This window comes from Micropterus salmoides, unplaced genomic scaffold (assembly GCF_014851395.1).
Source record: "Micropterus salmoides isolate LMB-PRFRI ecotype aquatic unplaced genomic scaffold, ASM1485139v1 Ms_hic_scaffold_15, whole genome shotgun sequence".
Classification (NCBI taxonomy): Eukaryota; Metazoa; Chordata; class Actinopteri; order Centrarchiformes; family Centrarchidae; genus Micropterus; species Micropterus salmoides.
Window position 1 is genome coordinate 12,203,124 of NW_024040596.1, and position 17,054 is coordinate 12,220,177.

At 41.0% G+C, this 17,054-nt stretch overlaps 1 protein-coding gene across 1 annotated transcript; it reads right to left on the reverse strand.

Annotated features, from left to right (window-relative positions):
* Positions 1 to 1,844: 1,844 nt before the first annotated feature.
* Positions 1,845 to 15,383, reverse strand: si:dkey-67c22.2 (uncharacterized protein LOC792544 homolog). Its single transcript, XM_038720333.1, has 10 exons — positions 15,227 to 15,383; positions 10,696 to 10,792; positions 10,054 to 10,261; positions 9,404 to 9,474; positions 7,420 to 9,303; positions 6,610 to 7,027; positions 5,841 to 6,364; positions 5,139 to 5,626; positions 4,926 to 5,018; positions 1,845 to 3,952 (listed from the first exon to the last, which is right to left on the reverse strand). Exons 2-9 carry the CDS (start codon positions 10,721 to 10,723, stop codon positions 4,944 to 4,946), a joined length of 3,696 nt encoding a protein of 1,231 aa, XP_038576261.1. The 5' UTR covers positions 10,724 to 10,792; positions 15,227 to 15,383; the 3' UTR covers positions 1,845 to 3,952; positions 4,926 to 4,943.
* Between the last annotated feature and the right edge of the window lie 1,671 nt (positions 15,384 to 17,054).

Here is a 17,054-nt window from a genome sequence, read left to right on the forward strand (position 1 = left end):
CCCTTGGTGTCAATTACCATCAAAACAAGCCAACAAAATAAGGGGTCACTTCACTTGTGAAAACTGTGTAAGACATAAAAAGAACTGAGGCTGGTGTTTCCTCTTTTCTTTAGTGTTTGTTTCTTTTGATCCACAGCACTGTTCAGTCCAAAGCCCCTTAATCCATGACTATGGTAATGATTCTATCATCTGAGTATATGCCATGCGATTGGTATTTTAAACCCCATGATGAAGACTGAGGCGGAAGCTCTCACTCTGGAGTTTTTAAAAAATTTTGATCCAGTTCAGTGAGCAGATCCACATATTAAAGCCTTTTGAAGACTGCCCTGGTCACACATCTTCGCTCGACATCATAAATCAGAAAAGTTGTTTACTGAAAATAAAGTGTTTAATGTGTCAAAGCCCTTTTACTTTACTTATTTTAACACTCTTCCAGCTCAATCTGGTGCTTTTTGTAGATGGAGAGGGTCTGACCTCCACCATAAAATACAGTGGAAACAAAGAGAAAGGGCACCACTTGTTGGAGGGTTTCATAACTACAGGTATTTTGTAGCTTAAATAATTTGCTTGAAAGAACATTTTAACTATACCAGCACCCAGGAAATGACACAGTGTGTTTTCTTTCACACAGGCAAACTCACAAACTGCCCACACACAAGCACACAGTCTTGCAAATCAATAGGACTGTACAGTCAGGTTCTGCTGTTGGGCTCCATCTCTGCTGTAAAGGTTTTCAGTTTATATCTGAAAGCTGGTCGCTCACTGCTGAGCAGTGCACAACTGGGCCAATGTCACTTCACTTACCATTTATTCCATGACCCCATTCATACCTGGCAGTGCAGTCTAATTTTAAACAAAGGAAACTCATGCACGGTCTCACACATTACAAAACCTTCTGGTGGATTCTTTGCAAACTAAAGTTATTAGCCATTTGATCATGAAATGGTGTGTGTTATAGTGACAGTTTGGAGCTGGGATGTAGAGTTTCATGCACATATTGGGCTTAGAACATGCGGATACACAGCTCAATATTGCATATTGTGATTTAAAAGCATTTTATACAAAATATATCTGTCATGAATTTGATTGTTTTAACATACAGTTTTTCTGGCTCCAATGGCATTTTTAAAACACTCCAACATTTTAAAAAGAAATACTTCTCCATGAATTTGGTACAGACCTCTTTAAAATAAGTATCTAATCTTTTTTCTAAACAAGTTGCACTCTCCCAACTGTCTTCCTATCAGCAGATTTACAAACTTTTTTACCCTTGGTGGAAACAGAGGACATTTGACTGAATATTGGACGGTTCATTTCTCACTAGTGGTTTGGAAAATTTAATTCATTAAAGCTTCTACAAAAACTTTGCTCTTTCAAAACAACATAATCTACTTCTCACATTTCATTCTATGTATGTCTTTTTCTCTATACATCTAAAATCCATCCCCTTATGGTCGTGGACATTAGATGTCCCTTTATTATTGATAAAACCACTTCAGTTTCACAACAGATGACAGATTATTTCCATAACCATGTCAGCTTTAAATTACTTTCATTAACTGAATGTTAATAAATAGAAGGGAGAAAAAAACATAAAATAAAAAGTAAAAGGTTGCTTATAACTCAGTGAATATGTAACATGTGCAACTACATTAGTAAATTAAAAGAATACACAGCCCCCTGCATCGCCTTGTCTTGTCTGATCAATAAGTTTGGGTCACACAAAACTCATCGATACCCCTTCCCATTTCTAAAAGGCATTTAATAAATGTTCCATAAATTGGAAATGTGCAGCAATACATTAGGACCTGACTGAAGTGAACATAGCACAAGACACAAGTATGTACGGATCACTGAGGTTTTTAATAATCATCAACACATTTATGTACAAAGCAAGCGATGTCATACTTACATGACCCAAAAAAAAAAAAAAAGAATCATAAAATGCAATTTCTTTTTTTTTGTCATTAAAATGTTTAAAGATTACTTCGGGGAATCAATTCAACAGTTCAACACTTTTGGTACAGAGTCCGTGTAGTTACAGTTACAAAACCCTTCACGGATTATCTTCCAGTTAAACAGCCCTGGGCATGGGAGGTCGACAAAGGAGGATGGATCCAGAATTATTTGCCTCTGCAATGAAAATAAACGAGCCGAGGGCAAGATGTCCTAAAAAACAGAAAAACCTCATCCCTGCCATTTTTGTTCAAGAGCACCAAATTCATCTTTGTTCTTTAGTTATCCAATGGGACCAAAGCATCCAGCGAAACACAGACTCCGTTACCCAGACACAACTCGCAATGAAGACCTACTACAGGCTAGGGAAACAACACTTACAAGTAAAGCAGATATTAAATGTTACCTGTTGATTAAATGAAAAGGGCTTCTTGGGGGTTATTTTATGTTTGCACAATACTACTCATTCTGTTATTCAAAACGATTCTCTATTTGTGACCTGCATAAAATTCAATTGTGTAAATTGCATGTGGTTAGAAGTTCTTGCTCCAAAAATAGCATCTTGAGACAAAGAAACTGATTGTCTAATACACAAAAACTTTGAACAATGGCACAGTTCAGGACATCCTGAACTTTCTACATTTACTTTTATAACCACTACAAGTCATCTGTCACCCCTCAGCACAATAACATGAATGGTGTTCTTCTTATGTGCCTCTAAAAAAAAGGGAAAAAAAGCCACTGAAAGAAAATGTTTTCATAACGTAAACAGCAACAGAAAGGCAAAAGCAAAAGTGTATTTAAAAACGCCAATTGTTTAAGATGTATTCAGCTACACAGTGAAATGGAAATGTTCTTCTAAACGAGTAATAATTTTTATAGGGGAAAGTTTAAGGGAGGTTGCATTGTTTATCAGGAAAAAGAAATGTAATATTGATCTAGTTTAAGCTTGGTGGGTTTGGCATAGGTCCACTCAATCGAATATTAGTTGTGATCTGAATCTGGGATTTTCACGGCAATTTCCAGCAAATACTAATGGCAATGGTATGCTTTTGTGCATCTCAAATCATTTCATATATTATACTTTTCTGCTTTTAGAATGGCAGATGAAATGTCAATTTAAATCTACTAACATGTTTCCAAGTGCAACAAAAACCCCAACAACAAAGCCCGAATGAAAGACCAGGTGAGAGTCAAAGATTAGCTTGGTGTCTTTTAAAAAAAAGGGGGGGGGGGGTCACACCCAGGGCAGATTAACTGAATTAGTTGTTTTGTGAATGGAGATGGTAATCTTTGTCATAGTCACAATTCAAACAAACCTTCTTCAGCAAATATATTCAGTCATCTCCTTCCTTCAAAATAATCTGATCTGGCACTCTGTTGCAGAATTCACAACATGTGGTCACTCTCGCCCTGGAGCCCCAGGTCTGTGAAAACAACATGTGAGGATCTACCAAAACGTCGCCTGCATTGTTTGTTTATAAAATCAGGGACTAGAGATGGCTGAGGGGAATACAGCAGAACAGGGAAGCAGTCTCACATAACACAATCCTTTAAGAAAGCATAAAAGTAAAACAAAAATTTAGAGAAACTAATCTTTTACAAAAACACTTGCGCCACTAGTTGGTTTGGTTTCCTCTCAGTCTTTACAACAGTGACTGCTTAAATGAGCAGCACCACTGAGGAGTTGGTGGTGAAAGTCACTATATACACACAGACTCACACTCACTATACAGTCATACAACTGTGCACACGTGTCAGTGTGTACAGTATTCTCAGTGGTATCACAGGTGACAGTCTGCCAGTCTCACTCTTTTACACAAACAAAAAAAAATGGGAAGCTGAGTGGGACAGTGGCTGGTGCCGGTGTTCCTATATTTGTGACAACTAGGGTGCTCTTCTTCTTCTTCTTGGTGGAGGTTTATGAAGCTCACTCTGGCTGCCAAAGAGAACTGTAAAGCATTTACATCTTCCTTCAGTCCTTTGAGGGGAGTGGCTGTGTGCAGACAAAGAGAGAGAAAAGGTCAAAGTTGGTACAAAACATTTTGTCTAATTTGTATTCGAGACAAGATCATCAATTAATGTCGACAGAGAACGATTACTAGGTCTTGTCTACTTAATATACAGAGGAACAATTCAGAGAGGGGAGGGCTGATGGCATTTTCCTTGTTAGCATACATGAAGCACAGTATAATTGTCTGAACCATGAAAAATGAGAACTAAAGTTTAGTGAGTCTGCCTGGTTAGCATGCTTAAAAATAATGAGTGGGGGGAAAAAAAGGATAACAATGACAACTTGCATTAACGCTGGATGCTACAGTGTGGTATCAAACATGCAGAACTACCATGTCATAATGATTAGTACCAATCTTGTTGTCAGATATCAGGTAAAATAACCAGAAAGCCAAAAAGTCTGTTGGGTCTTTAAACAGATGAAAATGTATGAGAAAATTAGACTAGGTTAAAAAAACATCTCAAAATAATTAATGGGTTCATTGTATTTTAATGGGTACCTGATAAATGACTGAATTAATCATAAATATAAATGATGAAGGATGTGGGGAAGAGGAATGGATAACTAGGGGGAAAAGGGGTCACAGTGGGAGTGCTGAGCCAAAGGGAAAGGCTATAAAGCAAAAGGAAGAATGTTTCTTATGCAAGCATGATGAAAGACAAAAGTGGAAGGATAACCACTTGATTAGAGTGTGGTAGAAAAAAGAAAATGATTTCATATTGAGATGGCCAAGTATGTTACAGCTGACATCAATTTCATAAGCTTAAAAATGTTAATATATGTATAATTCAATCACTGAAAATGTAGCACTTTTGTAAATGAGAGCCAATGGCATGTCAAATACATCAGTGATTAAAGAAACAATGCCCACAACAGAATGAAGAGGAAACACCAATAAAAAAGCAGGGGACACAGACTGACAAAGAAATTGAAGAATAAAGACTGAAAAATTCACCGTGAGGACTTGGCAGTTTTAGCTTTCATCATCTGAGACATGGGGTTTAGCAATGGCCATCTCCTCCTTGCTATTTGCAATCATCTTGCACTTCTACAAAAACACAGAAAAACAAATCAGTTACTTTGGGTTGGCACAGCTCTACTACAAAACACAAACATCACTCTCTCTTAACATTCTTTCAAACAAAAAACATCAGTGCAACATCAGTACCTCAGTGAGCTCCTTGATGGTGTGTATGTTAGCCTGCTGAGTGACCTTCCTCTTTGCTTCCTCGATGTGGTCCAGATTAAGGGCTGGTGTCGGGGGTGCGAGACACGGGGGAGGCTTGTTGGTGATGGTAGGAAGTGGGGCAAGGGGAGGCATGGCCGCCAGGGCACCCATGTTGGTCAAAGCAGCTGTCATAGTAGCTGCGGTCATACTTGCCATAGCGGCACTCATGGTGATGTTTGACATGCTGGGCATTCCTGACATATTGGACATCCCCATTGGACCCATGTTGGGCATATTCGGCATGTTGGGCATCCCCATGCCCATTGGGAGAGGTAAAGGTAATGGTAAGGAGAGCGGGGTAGGAGATGGAGTGGGTAGAGGGAGCTGGAAGATGGTCTTCGGCCGAAGACTCTCAGGAATGGGCACCCCCGCCTTAGCACACATGGCAGCAGCATTAGCTTTAGCTATCTCCAGCAACTGGTCCTTATCTGAAAAAAGAGAGGTCAGAGGAGAGCCAGAGGGAGGGGTAATGCAACAACAGGGCACAGAGAGGTTATGTAGAGAAAGACAAATGGCAAGATTTAGCATACAAGCTGTGAAAACTGAAGAAAAATCAAAAAAACAAATCATACTAAAAATGAAAGCATGAATGTTCATAAATGTAACATCACAAATATAAGCGTTTGAATCAAAATGTTTTACCCAGGTCAGTGAGCCTTGGAGGAGTCTTGCTGGTGCTGCGTCGTGTCCGGGACCCTGAACGGCGCTGTTTGCGGAGAATGAGAACTGGAGAGTGGCTAGGTTCCCTTTTCCACCTGTCCCGCCTATCGAACGAACGACTGCGAAACACTGGCCGCCTCCCTCGACCCCTTGACTTAGACCTGCGTCTGCGATCAGAAGACCGAGACCTTGATCGCCTGCTTCTGTCTCCTGACCTGGACCTTTTCCTCCGGCCTGTGGAGCGACTCTTGGATCGCTTGCTTCTTTCTATGGACTTGGACCTTCTCCTCCCACGTCCGTTGGGCGAACGAGATCGCCTCTTGCGGGCTGGAGAGCGGGACTTGGAGCGGCGGATTTTGGTTCGGGACTTTGAGCCCGATTGCTTACGCCATGTGGCCGAGCGTGAGCGGGACCTCCGCCGCCGGGCAGGACTCCGAGATTTAGAACGTCGCTTCTTCCTTTCTGATGGAGAGATGGATTCTCTTTTCCTCACTGGAGACTTGGACCTGAGGAAAGGTGAATGATAAGACATCGTAAATATGCAGAATAGTGACTTTTTAAAATCATACTTACCAGTGCAGCATAATGTGAGCATTGGGGCTGGCGATTAGATCCCTTTCAAGTCCCTGTTTCATGATGTCTAACATTTAATTCCTTTTAAGACCTGACAGTGATTTAATTTAAAGCTCTTTTAGCAGCCACACATTCATGATATAGGCCAGGTACAAACACATGCACACACATAACAAACCTAGACTGCTTCCTTCTGGATTTAGACTTGGATGTCGATCGTCTGGGCGAAGAAGTTGAGCGTGACAGTTTTCGGCGAATGGTAGGCGAGCGTGACTTGGAAAGCTGCTTCTTCTGCACTCGTGGAGATGCTGAACCTGAGGAGCTTCTCTGCCGTCGAGGGGCCGTTTTAACCGGAGAGGTAGAATCCTCTTCTTCATCTGAGCCTTCAGAACAATCGGACCCATCTGGGCCAGTGCCAGGCTCTCTGGAACCAGACCTAGACCTGGAAACATCTCGTTCATTGGATGAGCCGACACGCTCTCTCTGTTCCTCAGCAAGCGTCTGAGGCGGCTCCTGCAACGTGTCTGAGGAGCTCCCAGCTTGGGGGCTGGAGGCAACTGCTGAGGGCACAGCTGAGGGCACAGGTTTCCACCCACCTACAGGTTAAATGACAAGGCATAAAGACATGTAGGCTATTTAAGGCAACAGTAACACAAATCACTGGAGACTGATGTACTTTAAACTCTGTTTACAGTACAAATATCCAATAATAAATAATTACTGCATGTCTAGAAGAACAAACAAGGAGGAAGATGATAATTAGCATTTCAGATTGTGTTGGAGGCCAGAGGAGTGGAGTGTAACATGAAATATTGCTTTCTGGTCAATTTTACAAATTTCCAAATAACATTTGCAAGTTTGTAGAATATAGATGGTTGAGTTTCGCTTGTTTTTGTGATGAAGGGTGACACCCTTTGTAAATGAGCACATCTTATGGTCCAAAATCAATCAGTTTGTTTTAAAAACATAGCAATGAATAAAGTCTGACCTGCTGCAGCTGAAGGTCCTCCACTTTCTCCAGCTGTCTTCCCACCAGCTGTCTGCTCTGCCTTAGGCGAGGAAAGCGTCATCTCTTTAACAGGAGAGACAGATGTGGACCTCGCTGGAGAGGAGCTGTCTGACTGCCCGTCACTTGACTCAGACCTGGACTTCGATCTGTTTGCGCCCACCGAGACAGATTTAGACTTTGACCTTCTTCGACTCTTTTTAGGAGATTTGGACCTCTTCTTGCCAGGTAGTGGTGAGTTTGACTTTGACCGATTCCTCCGAGACAACGAGCGGGATTTGGAGCGTTTGCCGGACCTTGGTGGAGAACGATTTCTCCTGGCAGGTGACCGAGAGCGCCTTCTGACTGGCGTCCGAGATTTAGACCGCCGCCGGGGGGGAGGGGTTTTGGATTTGGTCCGTTTGCGGGGACTCCTCGATCTGGAGCGGCGGTTGCGCTTAAGGACGACAACGGACCTTGATCGAGTCCGTCTGCTTCTGCGAATGGACCGGGAGCGTGAGCGGCGGGATCTGGGAGGTGGTGACCTCCTACGTCGAGACAAGGATCGACTCCTGGAGCGTCTGCCTCCTGCACGCCTTGCCAATGATCGTGACCTGGAGCGACGAACAGGGCGTCTTGATCTAGAGTGGGATCGGCGGTTTCTATTGATGGAACGTGACCGTGAACGCCTGCCAACTGCACCGCCACGTCTAGGTGAACGGGTCCTGGAACGCCTTGTGCCTCCACGGGGTCGTGACTCTGACCTTCGACCTCTCTTTGGAGAACGAGATAGAGAGGGAGACCTGCGGCCACTGCGTTTAGGGGATCGTGACACCTTTCTTTTAGGAGAGTGGGAACTTCTGCGTCGCTTCGGGGAAACAGACAAGGAACTCCTCCGACGTTTAGGGGACTTGGATTTCCTTATTGGCTTTGAAACCTTCTTCTTGGGGGTGGGTGAGCGTGAGGTGGAACGAGACTGACAGCTTGCTCGCTTGGGAGACTTCGGGGAAGGGGAGAGTGACTTCCTCTTAGATATAGGCGACTGAGAACGGGATAGAGAGCGGGACATTGAGCGAGACAGCTGCCGACTCATTAAAGGAGTTGTAGAACGTTTTCCCTTTGAGGTTGACCTAGAACGGGTTCTCGGCCGTTCTTTCATAACTGCTGCTGCTGTTTGACCATCAGACTGCTGCCTACTGGGACTAGGTGTTGGTGACCGGCTATGACTTGACCCAGACCTCTTAATGTCTAGGCCGCTGGATGGGGAAGGAGACCTGGACTTGGATGAATCACGTTCCTTGACCTTTGCCTTCGGAACTGAATTGGCCTGATCTTTCAGGCCCGAGTCATCTCTTGGGGTAGCACCTTCCAGTTTAGGGATGATGTCAGGGAGTTCCTGTGCATGGCTGAATGCACCATCAGCATGACTACCCTCTGTCTTAACCTTAACTGTCGCTGTCTGCGTCATCTCATCCTGGCCTGCAGAGGGCAACCTCATATCCTTTTCTGATCCATTGGTGTTAATGCCCTTCCCTCCAGATGGGGACACATCCATATCGGATAGCTCCTCTTTCTTCACTCCAGGAGTTTCAGGTTTCTGTGTAACCATGGAAACCACCTTCTCCTCCCCTCGTTTGCTTTTTGGAACCAGTTTGGACACTGCTTCTTGCAGATCAGATGCTGCAGCTGGGGAGTATTTGCCATCACCAGCCACTTTACCTCCTTCACCTTCAGACTCTGAACCTGTAGCTGAGCTGCTTTCAGATGGGGAGTGAGACGGGGATTTCTTTTCCTGCTTTTCATCTTTCTTCCTCTTCTTTTTCTTCTTCTTGGCAGCGTGTCTTTTGTGTTTTTTGGATTTTGCATCGCCCTCCGTGTCCACACGATCTGAGAGGAGAAGTGATGGGTTTTTTTTTTAAATCTACTTTTTTATTATCCATTACTAGTAAGTAAATATGAATTATGATGGTGTGTGAGGGTCTCCTACCTGTAATCACATCCTTTTTGCCCTCCTCCTTCAGCACAGCATGGTCTCCTGCAGCTGCTGCCAGTCTGGCACTACAAACACAAAGAAAAGGGAAAGTGTTCAGAAAAATGTCTTTCCTTGTTAATGTTTCCAGTACAAACAAAACACAAGTAGGTCACTTTTTCAGTTTGGGTAAGGTACAAAATCTTTTTTAGGCAAGCACAAAAATCCATTTAGTGTGACTGGTGGCTTTTCCCAGAATTTAGAATTCAAACCATATTCTAGTTCGTAACATGTCTCATGATGTGGCTTGGTGCCTAGTGTCTCTTACACCTCCTATTCCACACAATGTTTTCTTTATGTAAATCAATCATCTTAAACCTACCAAGATTCCACTAAGATTTATTCTGTGCTTTTGTTAGATAATTATAATGGCCCATGATCAAAACCTGTAGCCATGGCCTGAATATGGGATCTGAACAGCCAGAGATATGAAATTTAAAATTCTGAAACAAATATATATTGTAATAGGCCTTATTTTTTTTCCGCTAACTTCAATTTTAGGAATAGTAAAAATTCATAACATTTAAACAATACTTCTATAAAGTCTGAGACAATAGTACATTTAGTTTACAGAACATATTTTATATCAAAATTTGAGTTCTTCTGACCTGGCTCTGGTGGTTCGGACAGGTCTTGGCGGAGGTGGTGGCTCTACATCTGACTCAGGACCAGATTCTGAACTGCTCTCCTTTTCCCCCTTCCTCTTCCTCTTCTTCTTCTTGCTCTTGTGTTTTCGGTGCTTCTTGTTTTTCTTGTGGGGTGGCTCATTCCCTTCCTTGGCATTGATGTCCTCTTTCTCAGGTAATTCATCCTCACCTGCACAGAGCAGCCAATATTTCAGCGTATTTAGCAAATCCATAACATGTACAAAACATAGAGCAAGTTATTCAATTAGTGCTGCACTTAAAATTAGTGCATTTAATTTAGCTTGATCTGAAGGCTCGATTATTTTGTTCATTATACCATGCACTGTTCCCCGGAATCCTGTGGAAACTGTTCAAGGTACACAAAGAGTGATAAAAATAGTGATATATGGCTAAGGGATGTTTGGCAGACATTGGTTAGCATTTCACCTTGAGAATGCAGTATTTGACATAATGCAGTTTTTTTCCACACAGATGGAATACCCTCAAAAACTCAGGCCATACTGTTATATTTGGGTGACTTATTTCATTAAAATTATGAACATGTGGGGGGGATCAAAATGTGTAAAATTAAACAGACTTCTTTGTTTCCTATCCGTCACTCACCTGAGGGGATGTCCACTGCACACTCCATCGTGCTGCTGACCCTGATTTTGTAGACGGTCCTCTTAATGTCACTGGTGTGCTGCTCCCTCACTCAAAACTGGCGAGGGAATCAGAAGTATTGTAACTTAAGCAACAAAGAATGCAGCATCAACACAAGAAAAAGTATAGATTTCATGGCCATGCTACAGCAAAATGTAAGTAACACCATCTTGATTACATCCACAACTACCAACAGGGTTTTTCCATGGGCTTGTAATGGCCAGCTTTAGCGCGCGCGCGCGCACACACACACACACACACACACACACACACACACACACACACGGTATAGCTGTGCTGAGCTGCTGTGGTCCCGCCTGGTAGCAGGGCTGCAAGCCCCCCAACTGATCCGTATCATCACAAAAACAGATTGGTAGTGATGTAACAAGTGCTGTATTATACAGGGTTTCTGCAGGTTTCAACAAGTTAAATGTAAGACTAAGATCATTATGAATGCAATTTAGAAATACTTCATCAGGGAACACTGTTTGAAATAGCTCACCTACGTCTTTATTGCTTTTGTATGACTGATGTTTAGTAGGGGTGGAAATCTCTTGGCACCTCAAGATTCGATTACAATTCAGAGGGCTGCGATGCAATTATTAAACGATTACTGATGCATAATTTTTTTCTATACAGGATCTCTGGATAATAACGAAGCATTTAATTTGCATTAAAATACAAAAGAAACATCTCCTAATTAGGACTAGTTTGCATCCCTAATTTAGTTAATTAACCTCAGCTCCATGGTCACAACCTTCATTCCACCTTCACCACTAACCAGTTGTCAAACTCCTCTGAAAACTGAAATGTAATATCAGGATGTACAGTATGTGTACAGGACAAAGCTGTACATCAGTTTAGTCTAAGCTTGTACCTGATGTTGTCAACCCTGGACAAGTAGGCAAGTTAGTTACTTAATGACATACGGCTACTTAACATAACTTAACAGCCAAAAAAACGTGCTGTACAGGGAAGATGTTAGCTTGCACTAACCGCCTTCACTTTTGCAGCAGTTGGGGAAACAACAGACTTGATGCTCCCAATATGATTACAGAACAATATTGGGTGATGGCAGATGTTTTGCTAGTGGCTTTTTACAGCAGGTTTATGTTGTTCCCATGCGACTATAATATCTTCAACGGTTACGCAAAATTTTTATCTTTAGTGTTTTCTTGCACAAGGTGCAGCGGGCTTCAAATTCAGCTGCAACCAACCACTAAATGCGCCATTCTCAAGCCAGATCTCGCTTGCACTTACCCACAGACCAGTCTTACTAACAGATACATTTTGTATTAGTGGTTAGTGTTCCATGTTGGTTTCATTTTGTGGTTGTTACAGCATGATCAATACTATTTTTATTCTCTAAAATACATTTAAAAGCAAGATTTAGTTGAACTTCATAAAGGTAACATTAACTTCATAATCCCATTTAAGACGTTTTAAGGCATAACATTCTGGTTATTGGATTTTAGACTTTAAGAACCTGCAGAAACCCTGTTATAGTCATTGGCTCAAGAATGTGTCGTCATGTACAATTGACGAGAGAGTTTATCAAAGGTCTCCTTAATACATCCATAATTGAAAGAGTCACATCAACTCTCCAATACAATAAAACTGATAAAGCAGAGGAACTTAAAACTGGTACGTCTTTGGTCACGAGCAAAATAGCTGGCCAGTCATGCTGTTATCAGTATATGAATACCATTCACTAATTTAATGGGGAGCAGTCTGTCCAAATTAATATAAATGTGGTAAGCAAAATATTAGAAACATCTCTCACAGTATAACCAGCAGTACAACAAACTACAGCTTCCAAAATTACCATGAAGCTGAATAAATACCCCTCTGTACCAGTTCAAACAAACTTGAGGCAAATGTGTGATTTGTGATATTGGTCTAGAGACAAATAAAACAGATTTGACTTGACTAACCTTCATGAAGGTTATGATTTATTGCAAGTCTGTTGAATTAGACTGTTGTTGTATATGACCAAGCGGGAAACTTCCGGTCAGCAAACTGATGCGAATGCAGAAGTCCCTTAAACCTGCATACTATCAAATGGCCTCTAGGGGGCAACTCTTCTGGTTGCAAAAAGAAGTCCGGCTCCATTAGAAATAATGGTAAAATGACCCTACTTCTTAGCTGATTAATTACCTCAGTAAACACTTTCCCAATGAGTTTATGGTCTCAATCACTCGTTTCATGTCTTCTTCAATACAATATGATGTTCATTTAGTAAATGATGGTCCCATTTAGAGGTAAACAGACCATAAAGCAGAGTATGCTTCAGGGCAGGATTATCTATGATTGACAAGTCGTTACCATGGCGACCTGTCAATCAGGCTACAGCGACTCGTACCCACAGCAATGTGTAAATTTAACCAGCACTGTTGAAAAAGCGTGTTAGGAGTTGGCCATTCACTTTCACTGGTGAGTTAGTTTTAAGCCTGGTGTTCGCTACACAAAACTGTCAGCCCTGTTAAAATGACAGTTAACATGAATTACAGATGCACCTAGCTAAGCAAGCCTCAGCAGACAGCCATTAGCTACACCATCTCGTCCAAATATGGTCACGTCCGGTGCCGCTAGTTGCAAAATAATCAACAGGCGGCAGCCTATCGGCCAAACTAGCTTCAGAACGGCAGTCCACAAACCAACAAGTGACGTCACGATGACTACGTCCACTTCTTAAATACAGTCTATTTATATGACCCATCTGGGACTAAAATCAATAGTAAAGACTAGAAATGTCCAAGAAGATCTATAGGTTCAAGACTGGAAATGATCCGTTACCAATTTGTGCTGAAATTAGACAAAGAAAAAAAAATATGCAAAAAAAATTTATATTCATATATCAGGGTACTCCTTTGCAAACCTTCTGTCCCTGGCAGGTCTCATTATCTCTCCTTCCTAAACCGGACTGATAATTACTGATTTTAAATAAACACATTTAATTTTTTCACCACATACTGTAATCCGGCCACAACAACTTTACTCTTCTGGTCAAAAACTTGAGGGTTTGGCTGGCAAATTAAGATGCTTAGATAAACCTACATTATGTCCCAGTACAGAGATCAGATGCTGACAAGATTACTGAGTATTACCTTTTGCTTATGATTTGTCTCTAAAAACACTTTTAAGTCAGTTTACAGTACACAATTTTGAAGGATTCAAATAAGTAAAATGAGAAGTGCAAGTGAAAAGTGGCATGTGTCTTCTAACAGATCAGCTATCTTTAGGGAATAAATAGACTGCACGCATCTAAAGCTGCCAAAGACAAAATACCTGCCTAAACACCGCTGACCTAGATGTGGCCAGAGGTTTGACAGATATAAGCATAGTCTTCCAGCACTGGTAGTACAAGTCCTACAAGTAACCATCTAGGACTTAACAACGAGACCGCTTCTAACCCAAAGGAGACAGAGGTTAGCCACACCAGTTAAATAATCAATATTTCCTTACTCCAAAACATCATTCAGAATTGACAGAGTTCCCTCAAATAAATGTTATCTTTAATATTTATTTTATTGTTGGCAATAAGCCTATCAAGTACATACATATAGAATGGTATTCTTTTTAATCGCGATTACCAAAAAAAATGACTAAAGAAAGCAGTCGTCCTACAATCGTAGAGCTTTAATACAACCAGCATTACTCCTACCACCATACATAACGTGTGAGAAGTACTGCTGCTCACAAACGCTGGCAACGAAGCCAAAATCTCAGTTTACTCAAATCACGTAACGTTACACGCTTTATTTGCGTAAACAATTAATTTAGATTAAGCAATAGTTACTTATCCAAACACAACGATACTCAATTTACAAGATACATTAAAGGTAATGTGGCCAGCACATCTAGGTTGAGCTAACGTTAGTGGACATTGCTGCTTCAGTTGATGCTAAAGCTAAGTTAGCCATCAAATGTAACATTACGGTTGCCAACATGTTATTTTGGATTTCAAATAACGTTAAGTTTGCTCTTCTATTCCCGACACATTATGTCAACGTGTTAAGCCACACAAAAAATGCTATTATTTATACGCAAGTCAAATCTGCACTGATAATAGAAGCAAAAGGAGACAAAAAGTTTCAAGCCGCAGCAGACAGTTCAACTAACACGTTAACGTTAGATAACGCTAAACACTGTCGGGCCTGCACTGCTGTAGCTAGCGTTAACATTCATTCACAGATCACTGCAGCTAGCTAACGTTAGTTTTCATTAATACAGCAATGTGATTTTTATAAAACCGCTTTTCCTTATAACGTTAATTATTGTGCACGCTTACCAGTTGATAAGCTATGCCGACAGCACGCCGCGGCCTAAGCGGCGATCCACGGCCATTATCCACAACTGATTACCGCTTGCTAAGTTAGCACGGTCGTCGCTATTCAACTCGCTAGCGTGCTAACACACTTAGCTGCTAATTGTTTCAACAAAGCAAGTCCGTTCACTCATCACAGCTGACGATTCTGTAGCACATAATTACCCGGGGTTTGTTCGGCGGCTGCAGTCCCAGTGTAGAAAACGCCAGACGGCTGCGGTCCTAAATTGTGTGAAAGCAAACAATCGTTGAATGTGTTAGCCAACCACCTGATCCGCCATGATGGAGAAAGGTATCCCAGCATGCCATGCTTCGCGGTTTGAATGGCGGCGTCACCGTCTCCTGGGCAACTCCATGGTAACAAACTCCAGAGGATTGATTGGAGCACGAGCTATGTTTTGTGTTTTTTGTCTTAATGTGCATTATCTTATATTTTATTTTACATTGGTGGTCATAAATGTATAGCTGTGTATGTGTCTGATCCTTTACTTACTGCACTCAGGTTTTTGATGCACCCAAACACTTGGTTTTTATGGTTTTTGTACCCTGGTCCAGAGAGAAACATTATTTCATTCAGCATTTTTTTAATAATTGAAATGACACAACACATAAAAATGAAATGACATAAGAAAAAGCAAACCTCAAAAAACCTTAACTGCCCCAGCATCTGAAACCTTTCACACTTCACTAAACATTTCTCATGCACTGGTAAACTAAATGACTTGTGCATGCTCTGAGACTTACCTGCAGTATAACAATCAGAATCAGAAAGAGCTTTATTGACAAGTAGTACAACAAGGAATTTGCTTTGGTGATGAAGTGCAACATGTGGACAAATATACAGTCAATAAATAAATATACAACTATATAAATATGGATTAAACAGATGCAAGTTATAAAAGATTAATATAACTGTGTGTAGAGAAAGAACAATGTGGCAGATATTTACAAGTGCATTACTCCAGGTTTATGTTGTGCAGACATATTACTGGGGAGAGAATTTGTATTTATATAAACATGTAAATTGACAAAATATAAAATATAGAAGATGGGTTGGTTACTGCCTAACAACCACATATATAACAATACACACTAGCCTATTTCTTCTCTATGTTTTTACCTTGGGTGGTTTAACTGCAGTGCAGGAACCACATCTTGTACCAATCACCCACACAATTGACAACATTGAAACATGATTTAATCTGTTTGTCTCAGTGATTCTGAACCACATTGTATAAATTTCTTTGGCCTTCGCATTGAGTGATCACAGTTAAAAATAGGCCTGTTTTATAAGCATCAGATACATAGTAGTTCTATAAGCTGAGACATGGACAAGATAATGAATTTCTAGCATTCCTTGGTGTAAAAACTGATTAGATTATTTGGGCACATGGATTAGATTTTATCTGAATTTATAAAAGTAAGTGTTGATTGTAGAAGTGTGTGAAAAATATAACCAAGCAGTATTTAGTCTGTTTATTCAGAAAACAACAGGACAGAAAGTTTTATTCTTGCTCTAGAAATGTATTTGAGCATCAACTATAGTTCTGAAATACTGGTTTTGGTAGCCTATTGTCTATCTCAATTACAGTCGATGCTTAAGGACCCACATCAAAAGAAATTCCTTTTTTTAAAGTTTGATCTACTCCTTCCACATGTCAATGTATATGCAAATAGTTTCCATTTCAAACACAAGATGTCTCCAATGTGTAATATTGGACTGCAATTGGCTACTAAAACAGTTGTGATGTTGCAAATTATGTTTGTAGATGATACATGTTTCAATCTCAGATTTAAACTGAGCACATAGAAACCTCCCCTTCAATCTCAGTAGTGAAGGTCAAACCTTAAAGTGAATCAACAATAAGTTAACACATTTTTGAGTGGAAGGAAGGGGACATTAAGTCTCAAAATGTCACTTTTATGGATCTGTGTTTTTTTCCTTAAACAGCTATAGATTACATGGCAACGTGAGCATAAAGTAAAACATCAG

What these genes read in the sequence shown, in the direction of transcription:
- si:dkey-67c22.2 (XM_038720333.1), bottom strand. Translation starts at nt 10,723, where the DNA reads ATGGAGTGTGCAGTGGACATCCCCTCAG. An exon ending in GTCCGAACCACCAGAGCCAG is followed by an intron (nt 9,475 to 10,053) that starts GTCAGAAGAACT and finishes TTGTGTTTGTAG; the next exon opens with TGCCAGACTGGCAGCAGCTG. An exon ending in TCCAGAAGGAAGCAGTCTAG is followed by an intron (nt 6,365 to 6,609) that starts GTTTGTTATGTG and finishes ACCTTTCCTCAG; the next exon opens with GTCCAAGTCTCCAGTGAGGA.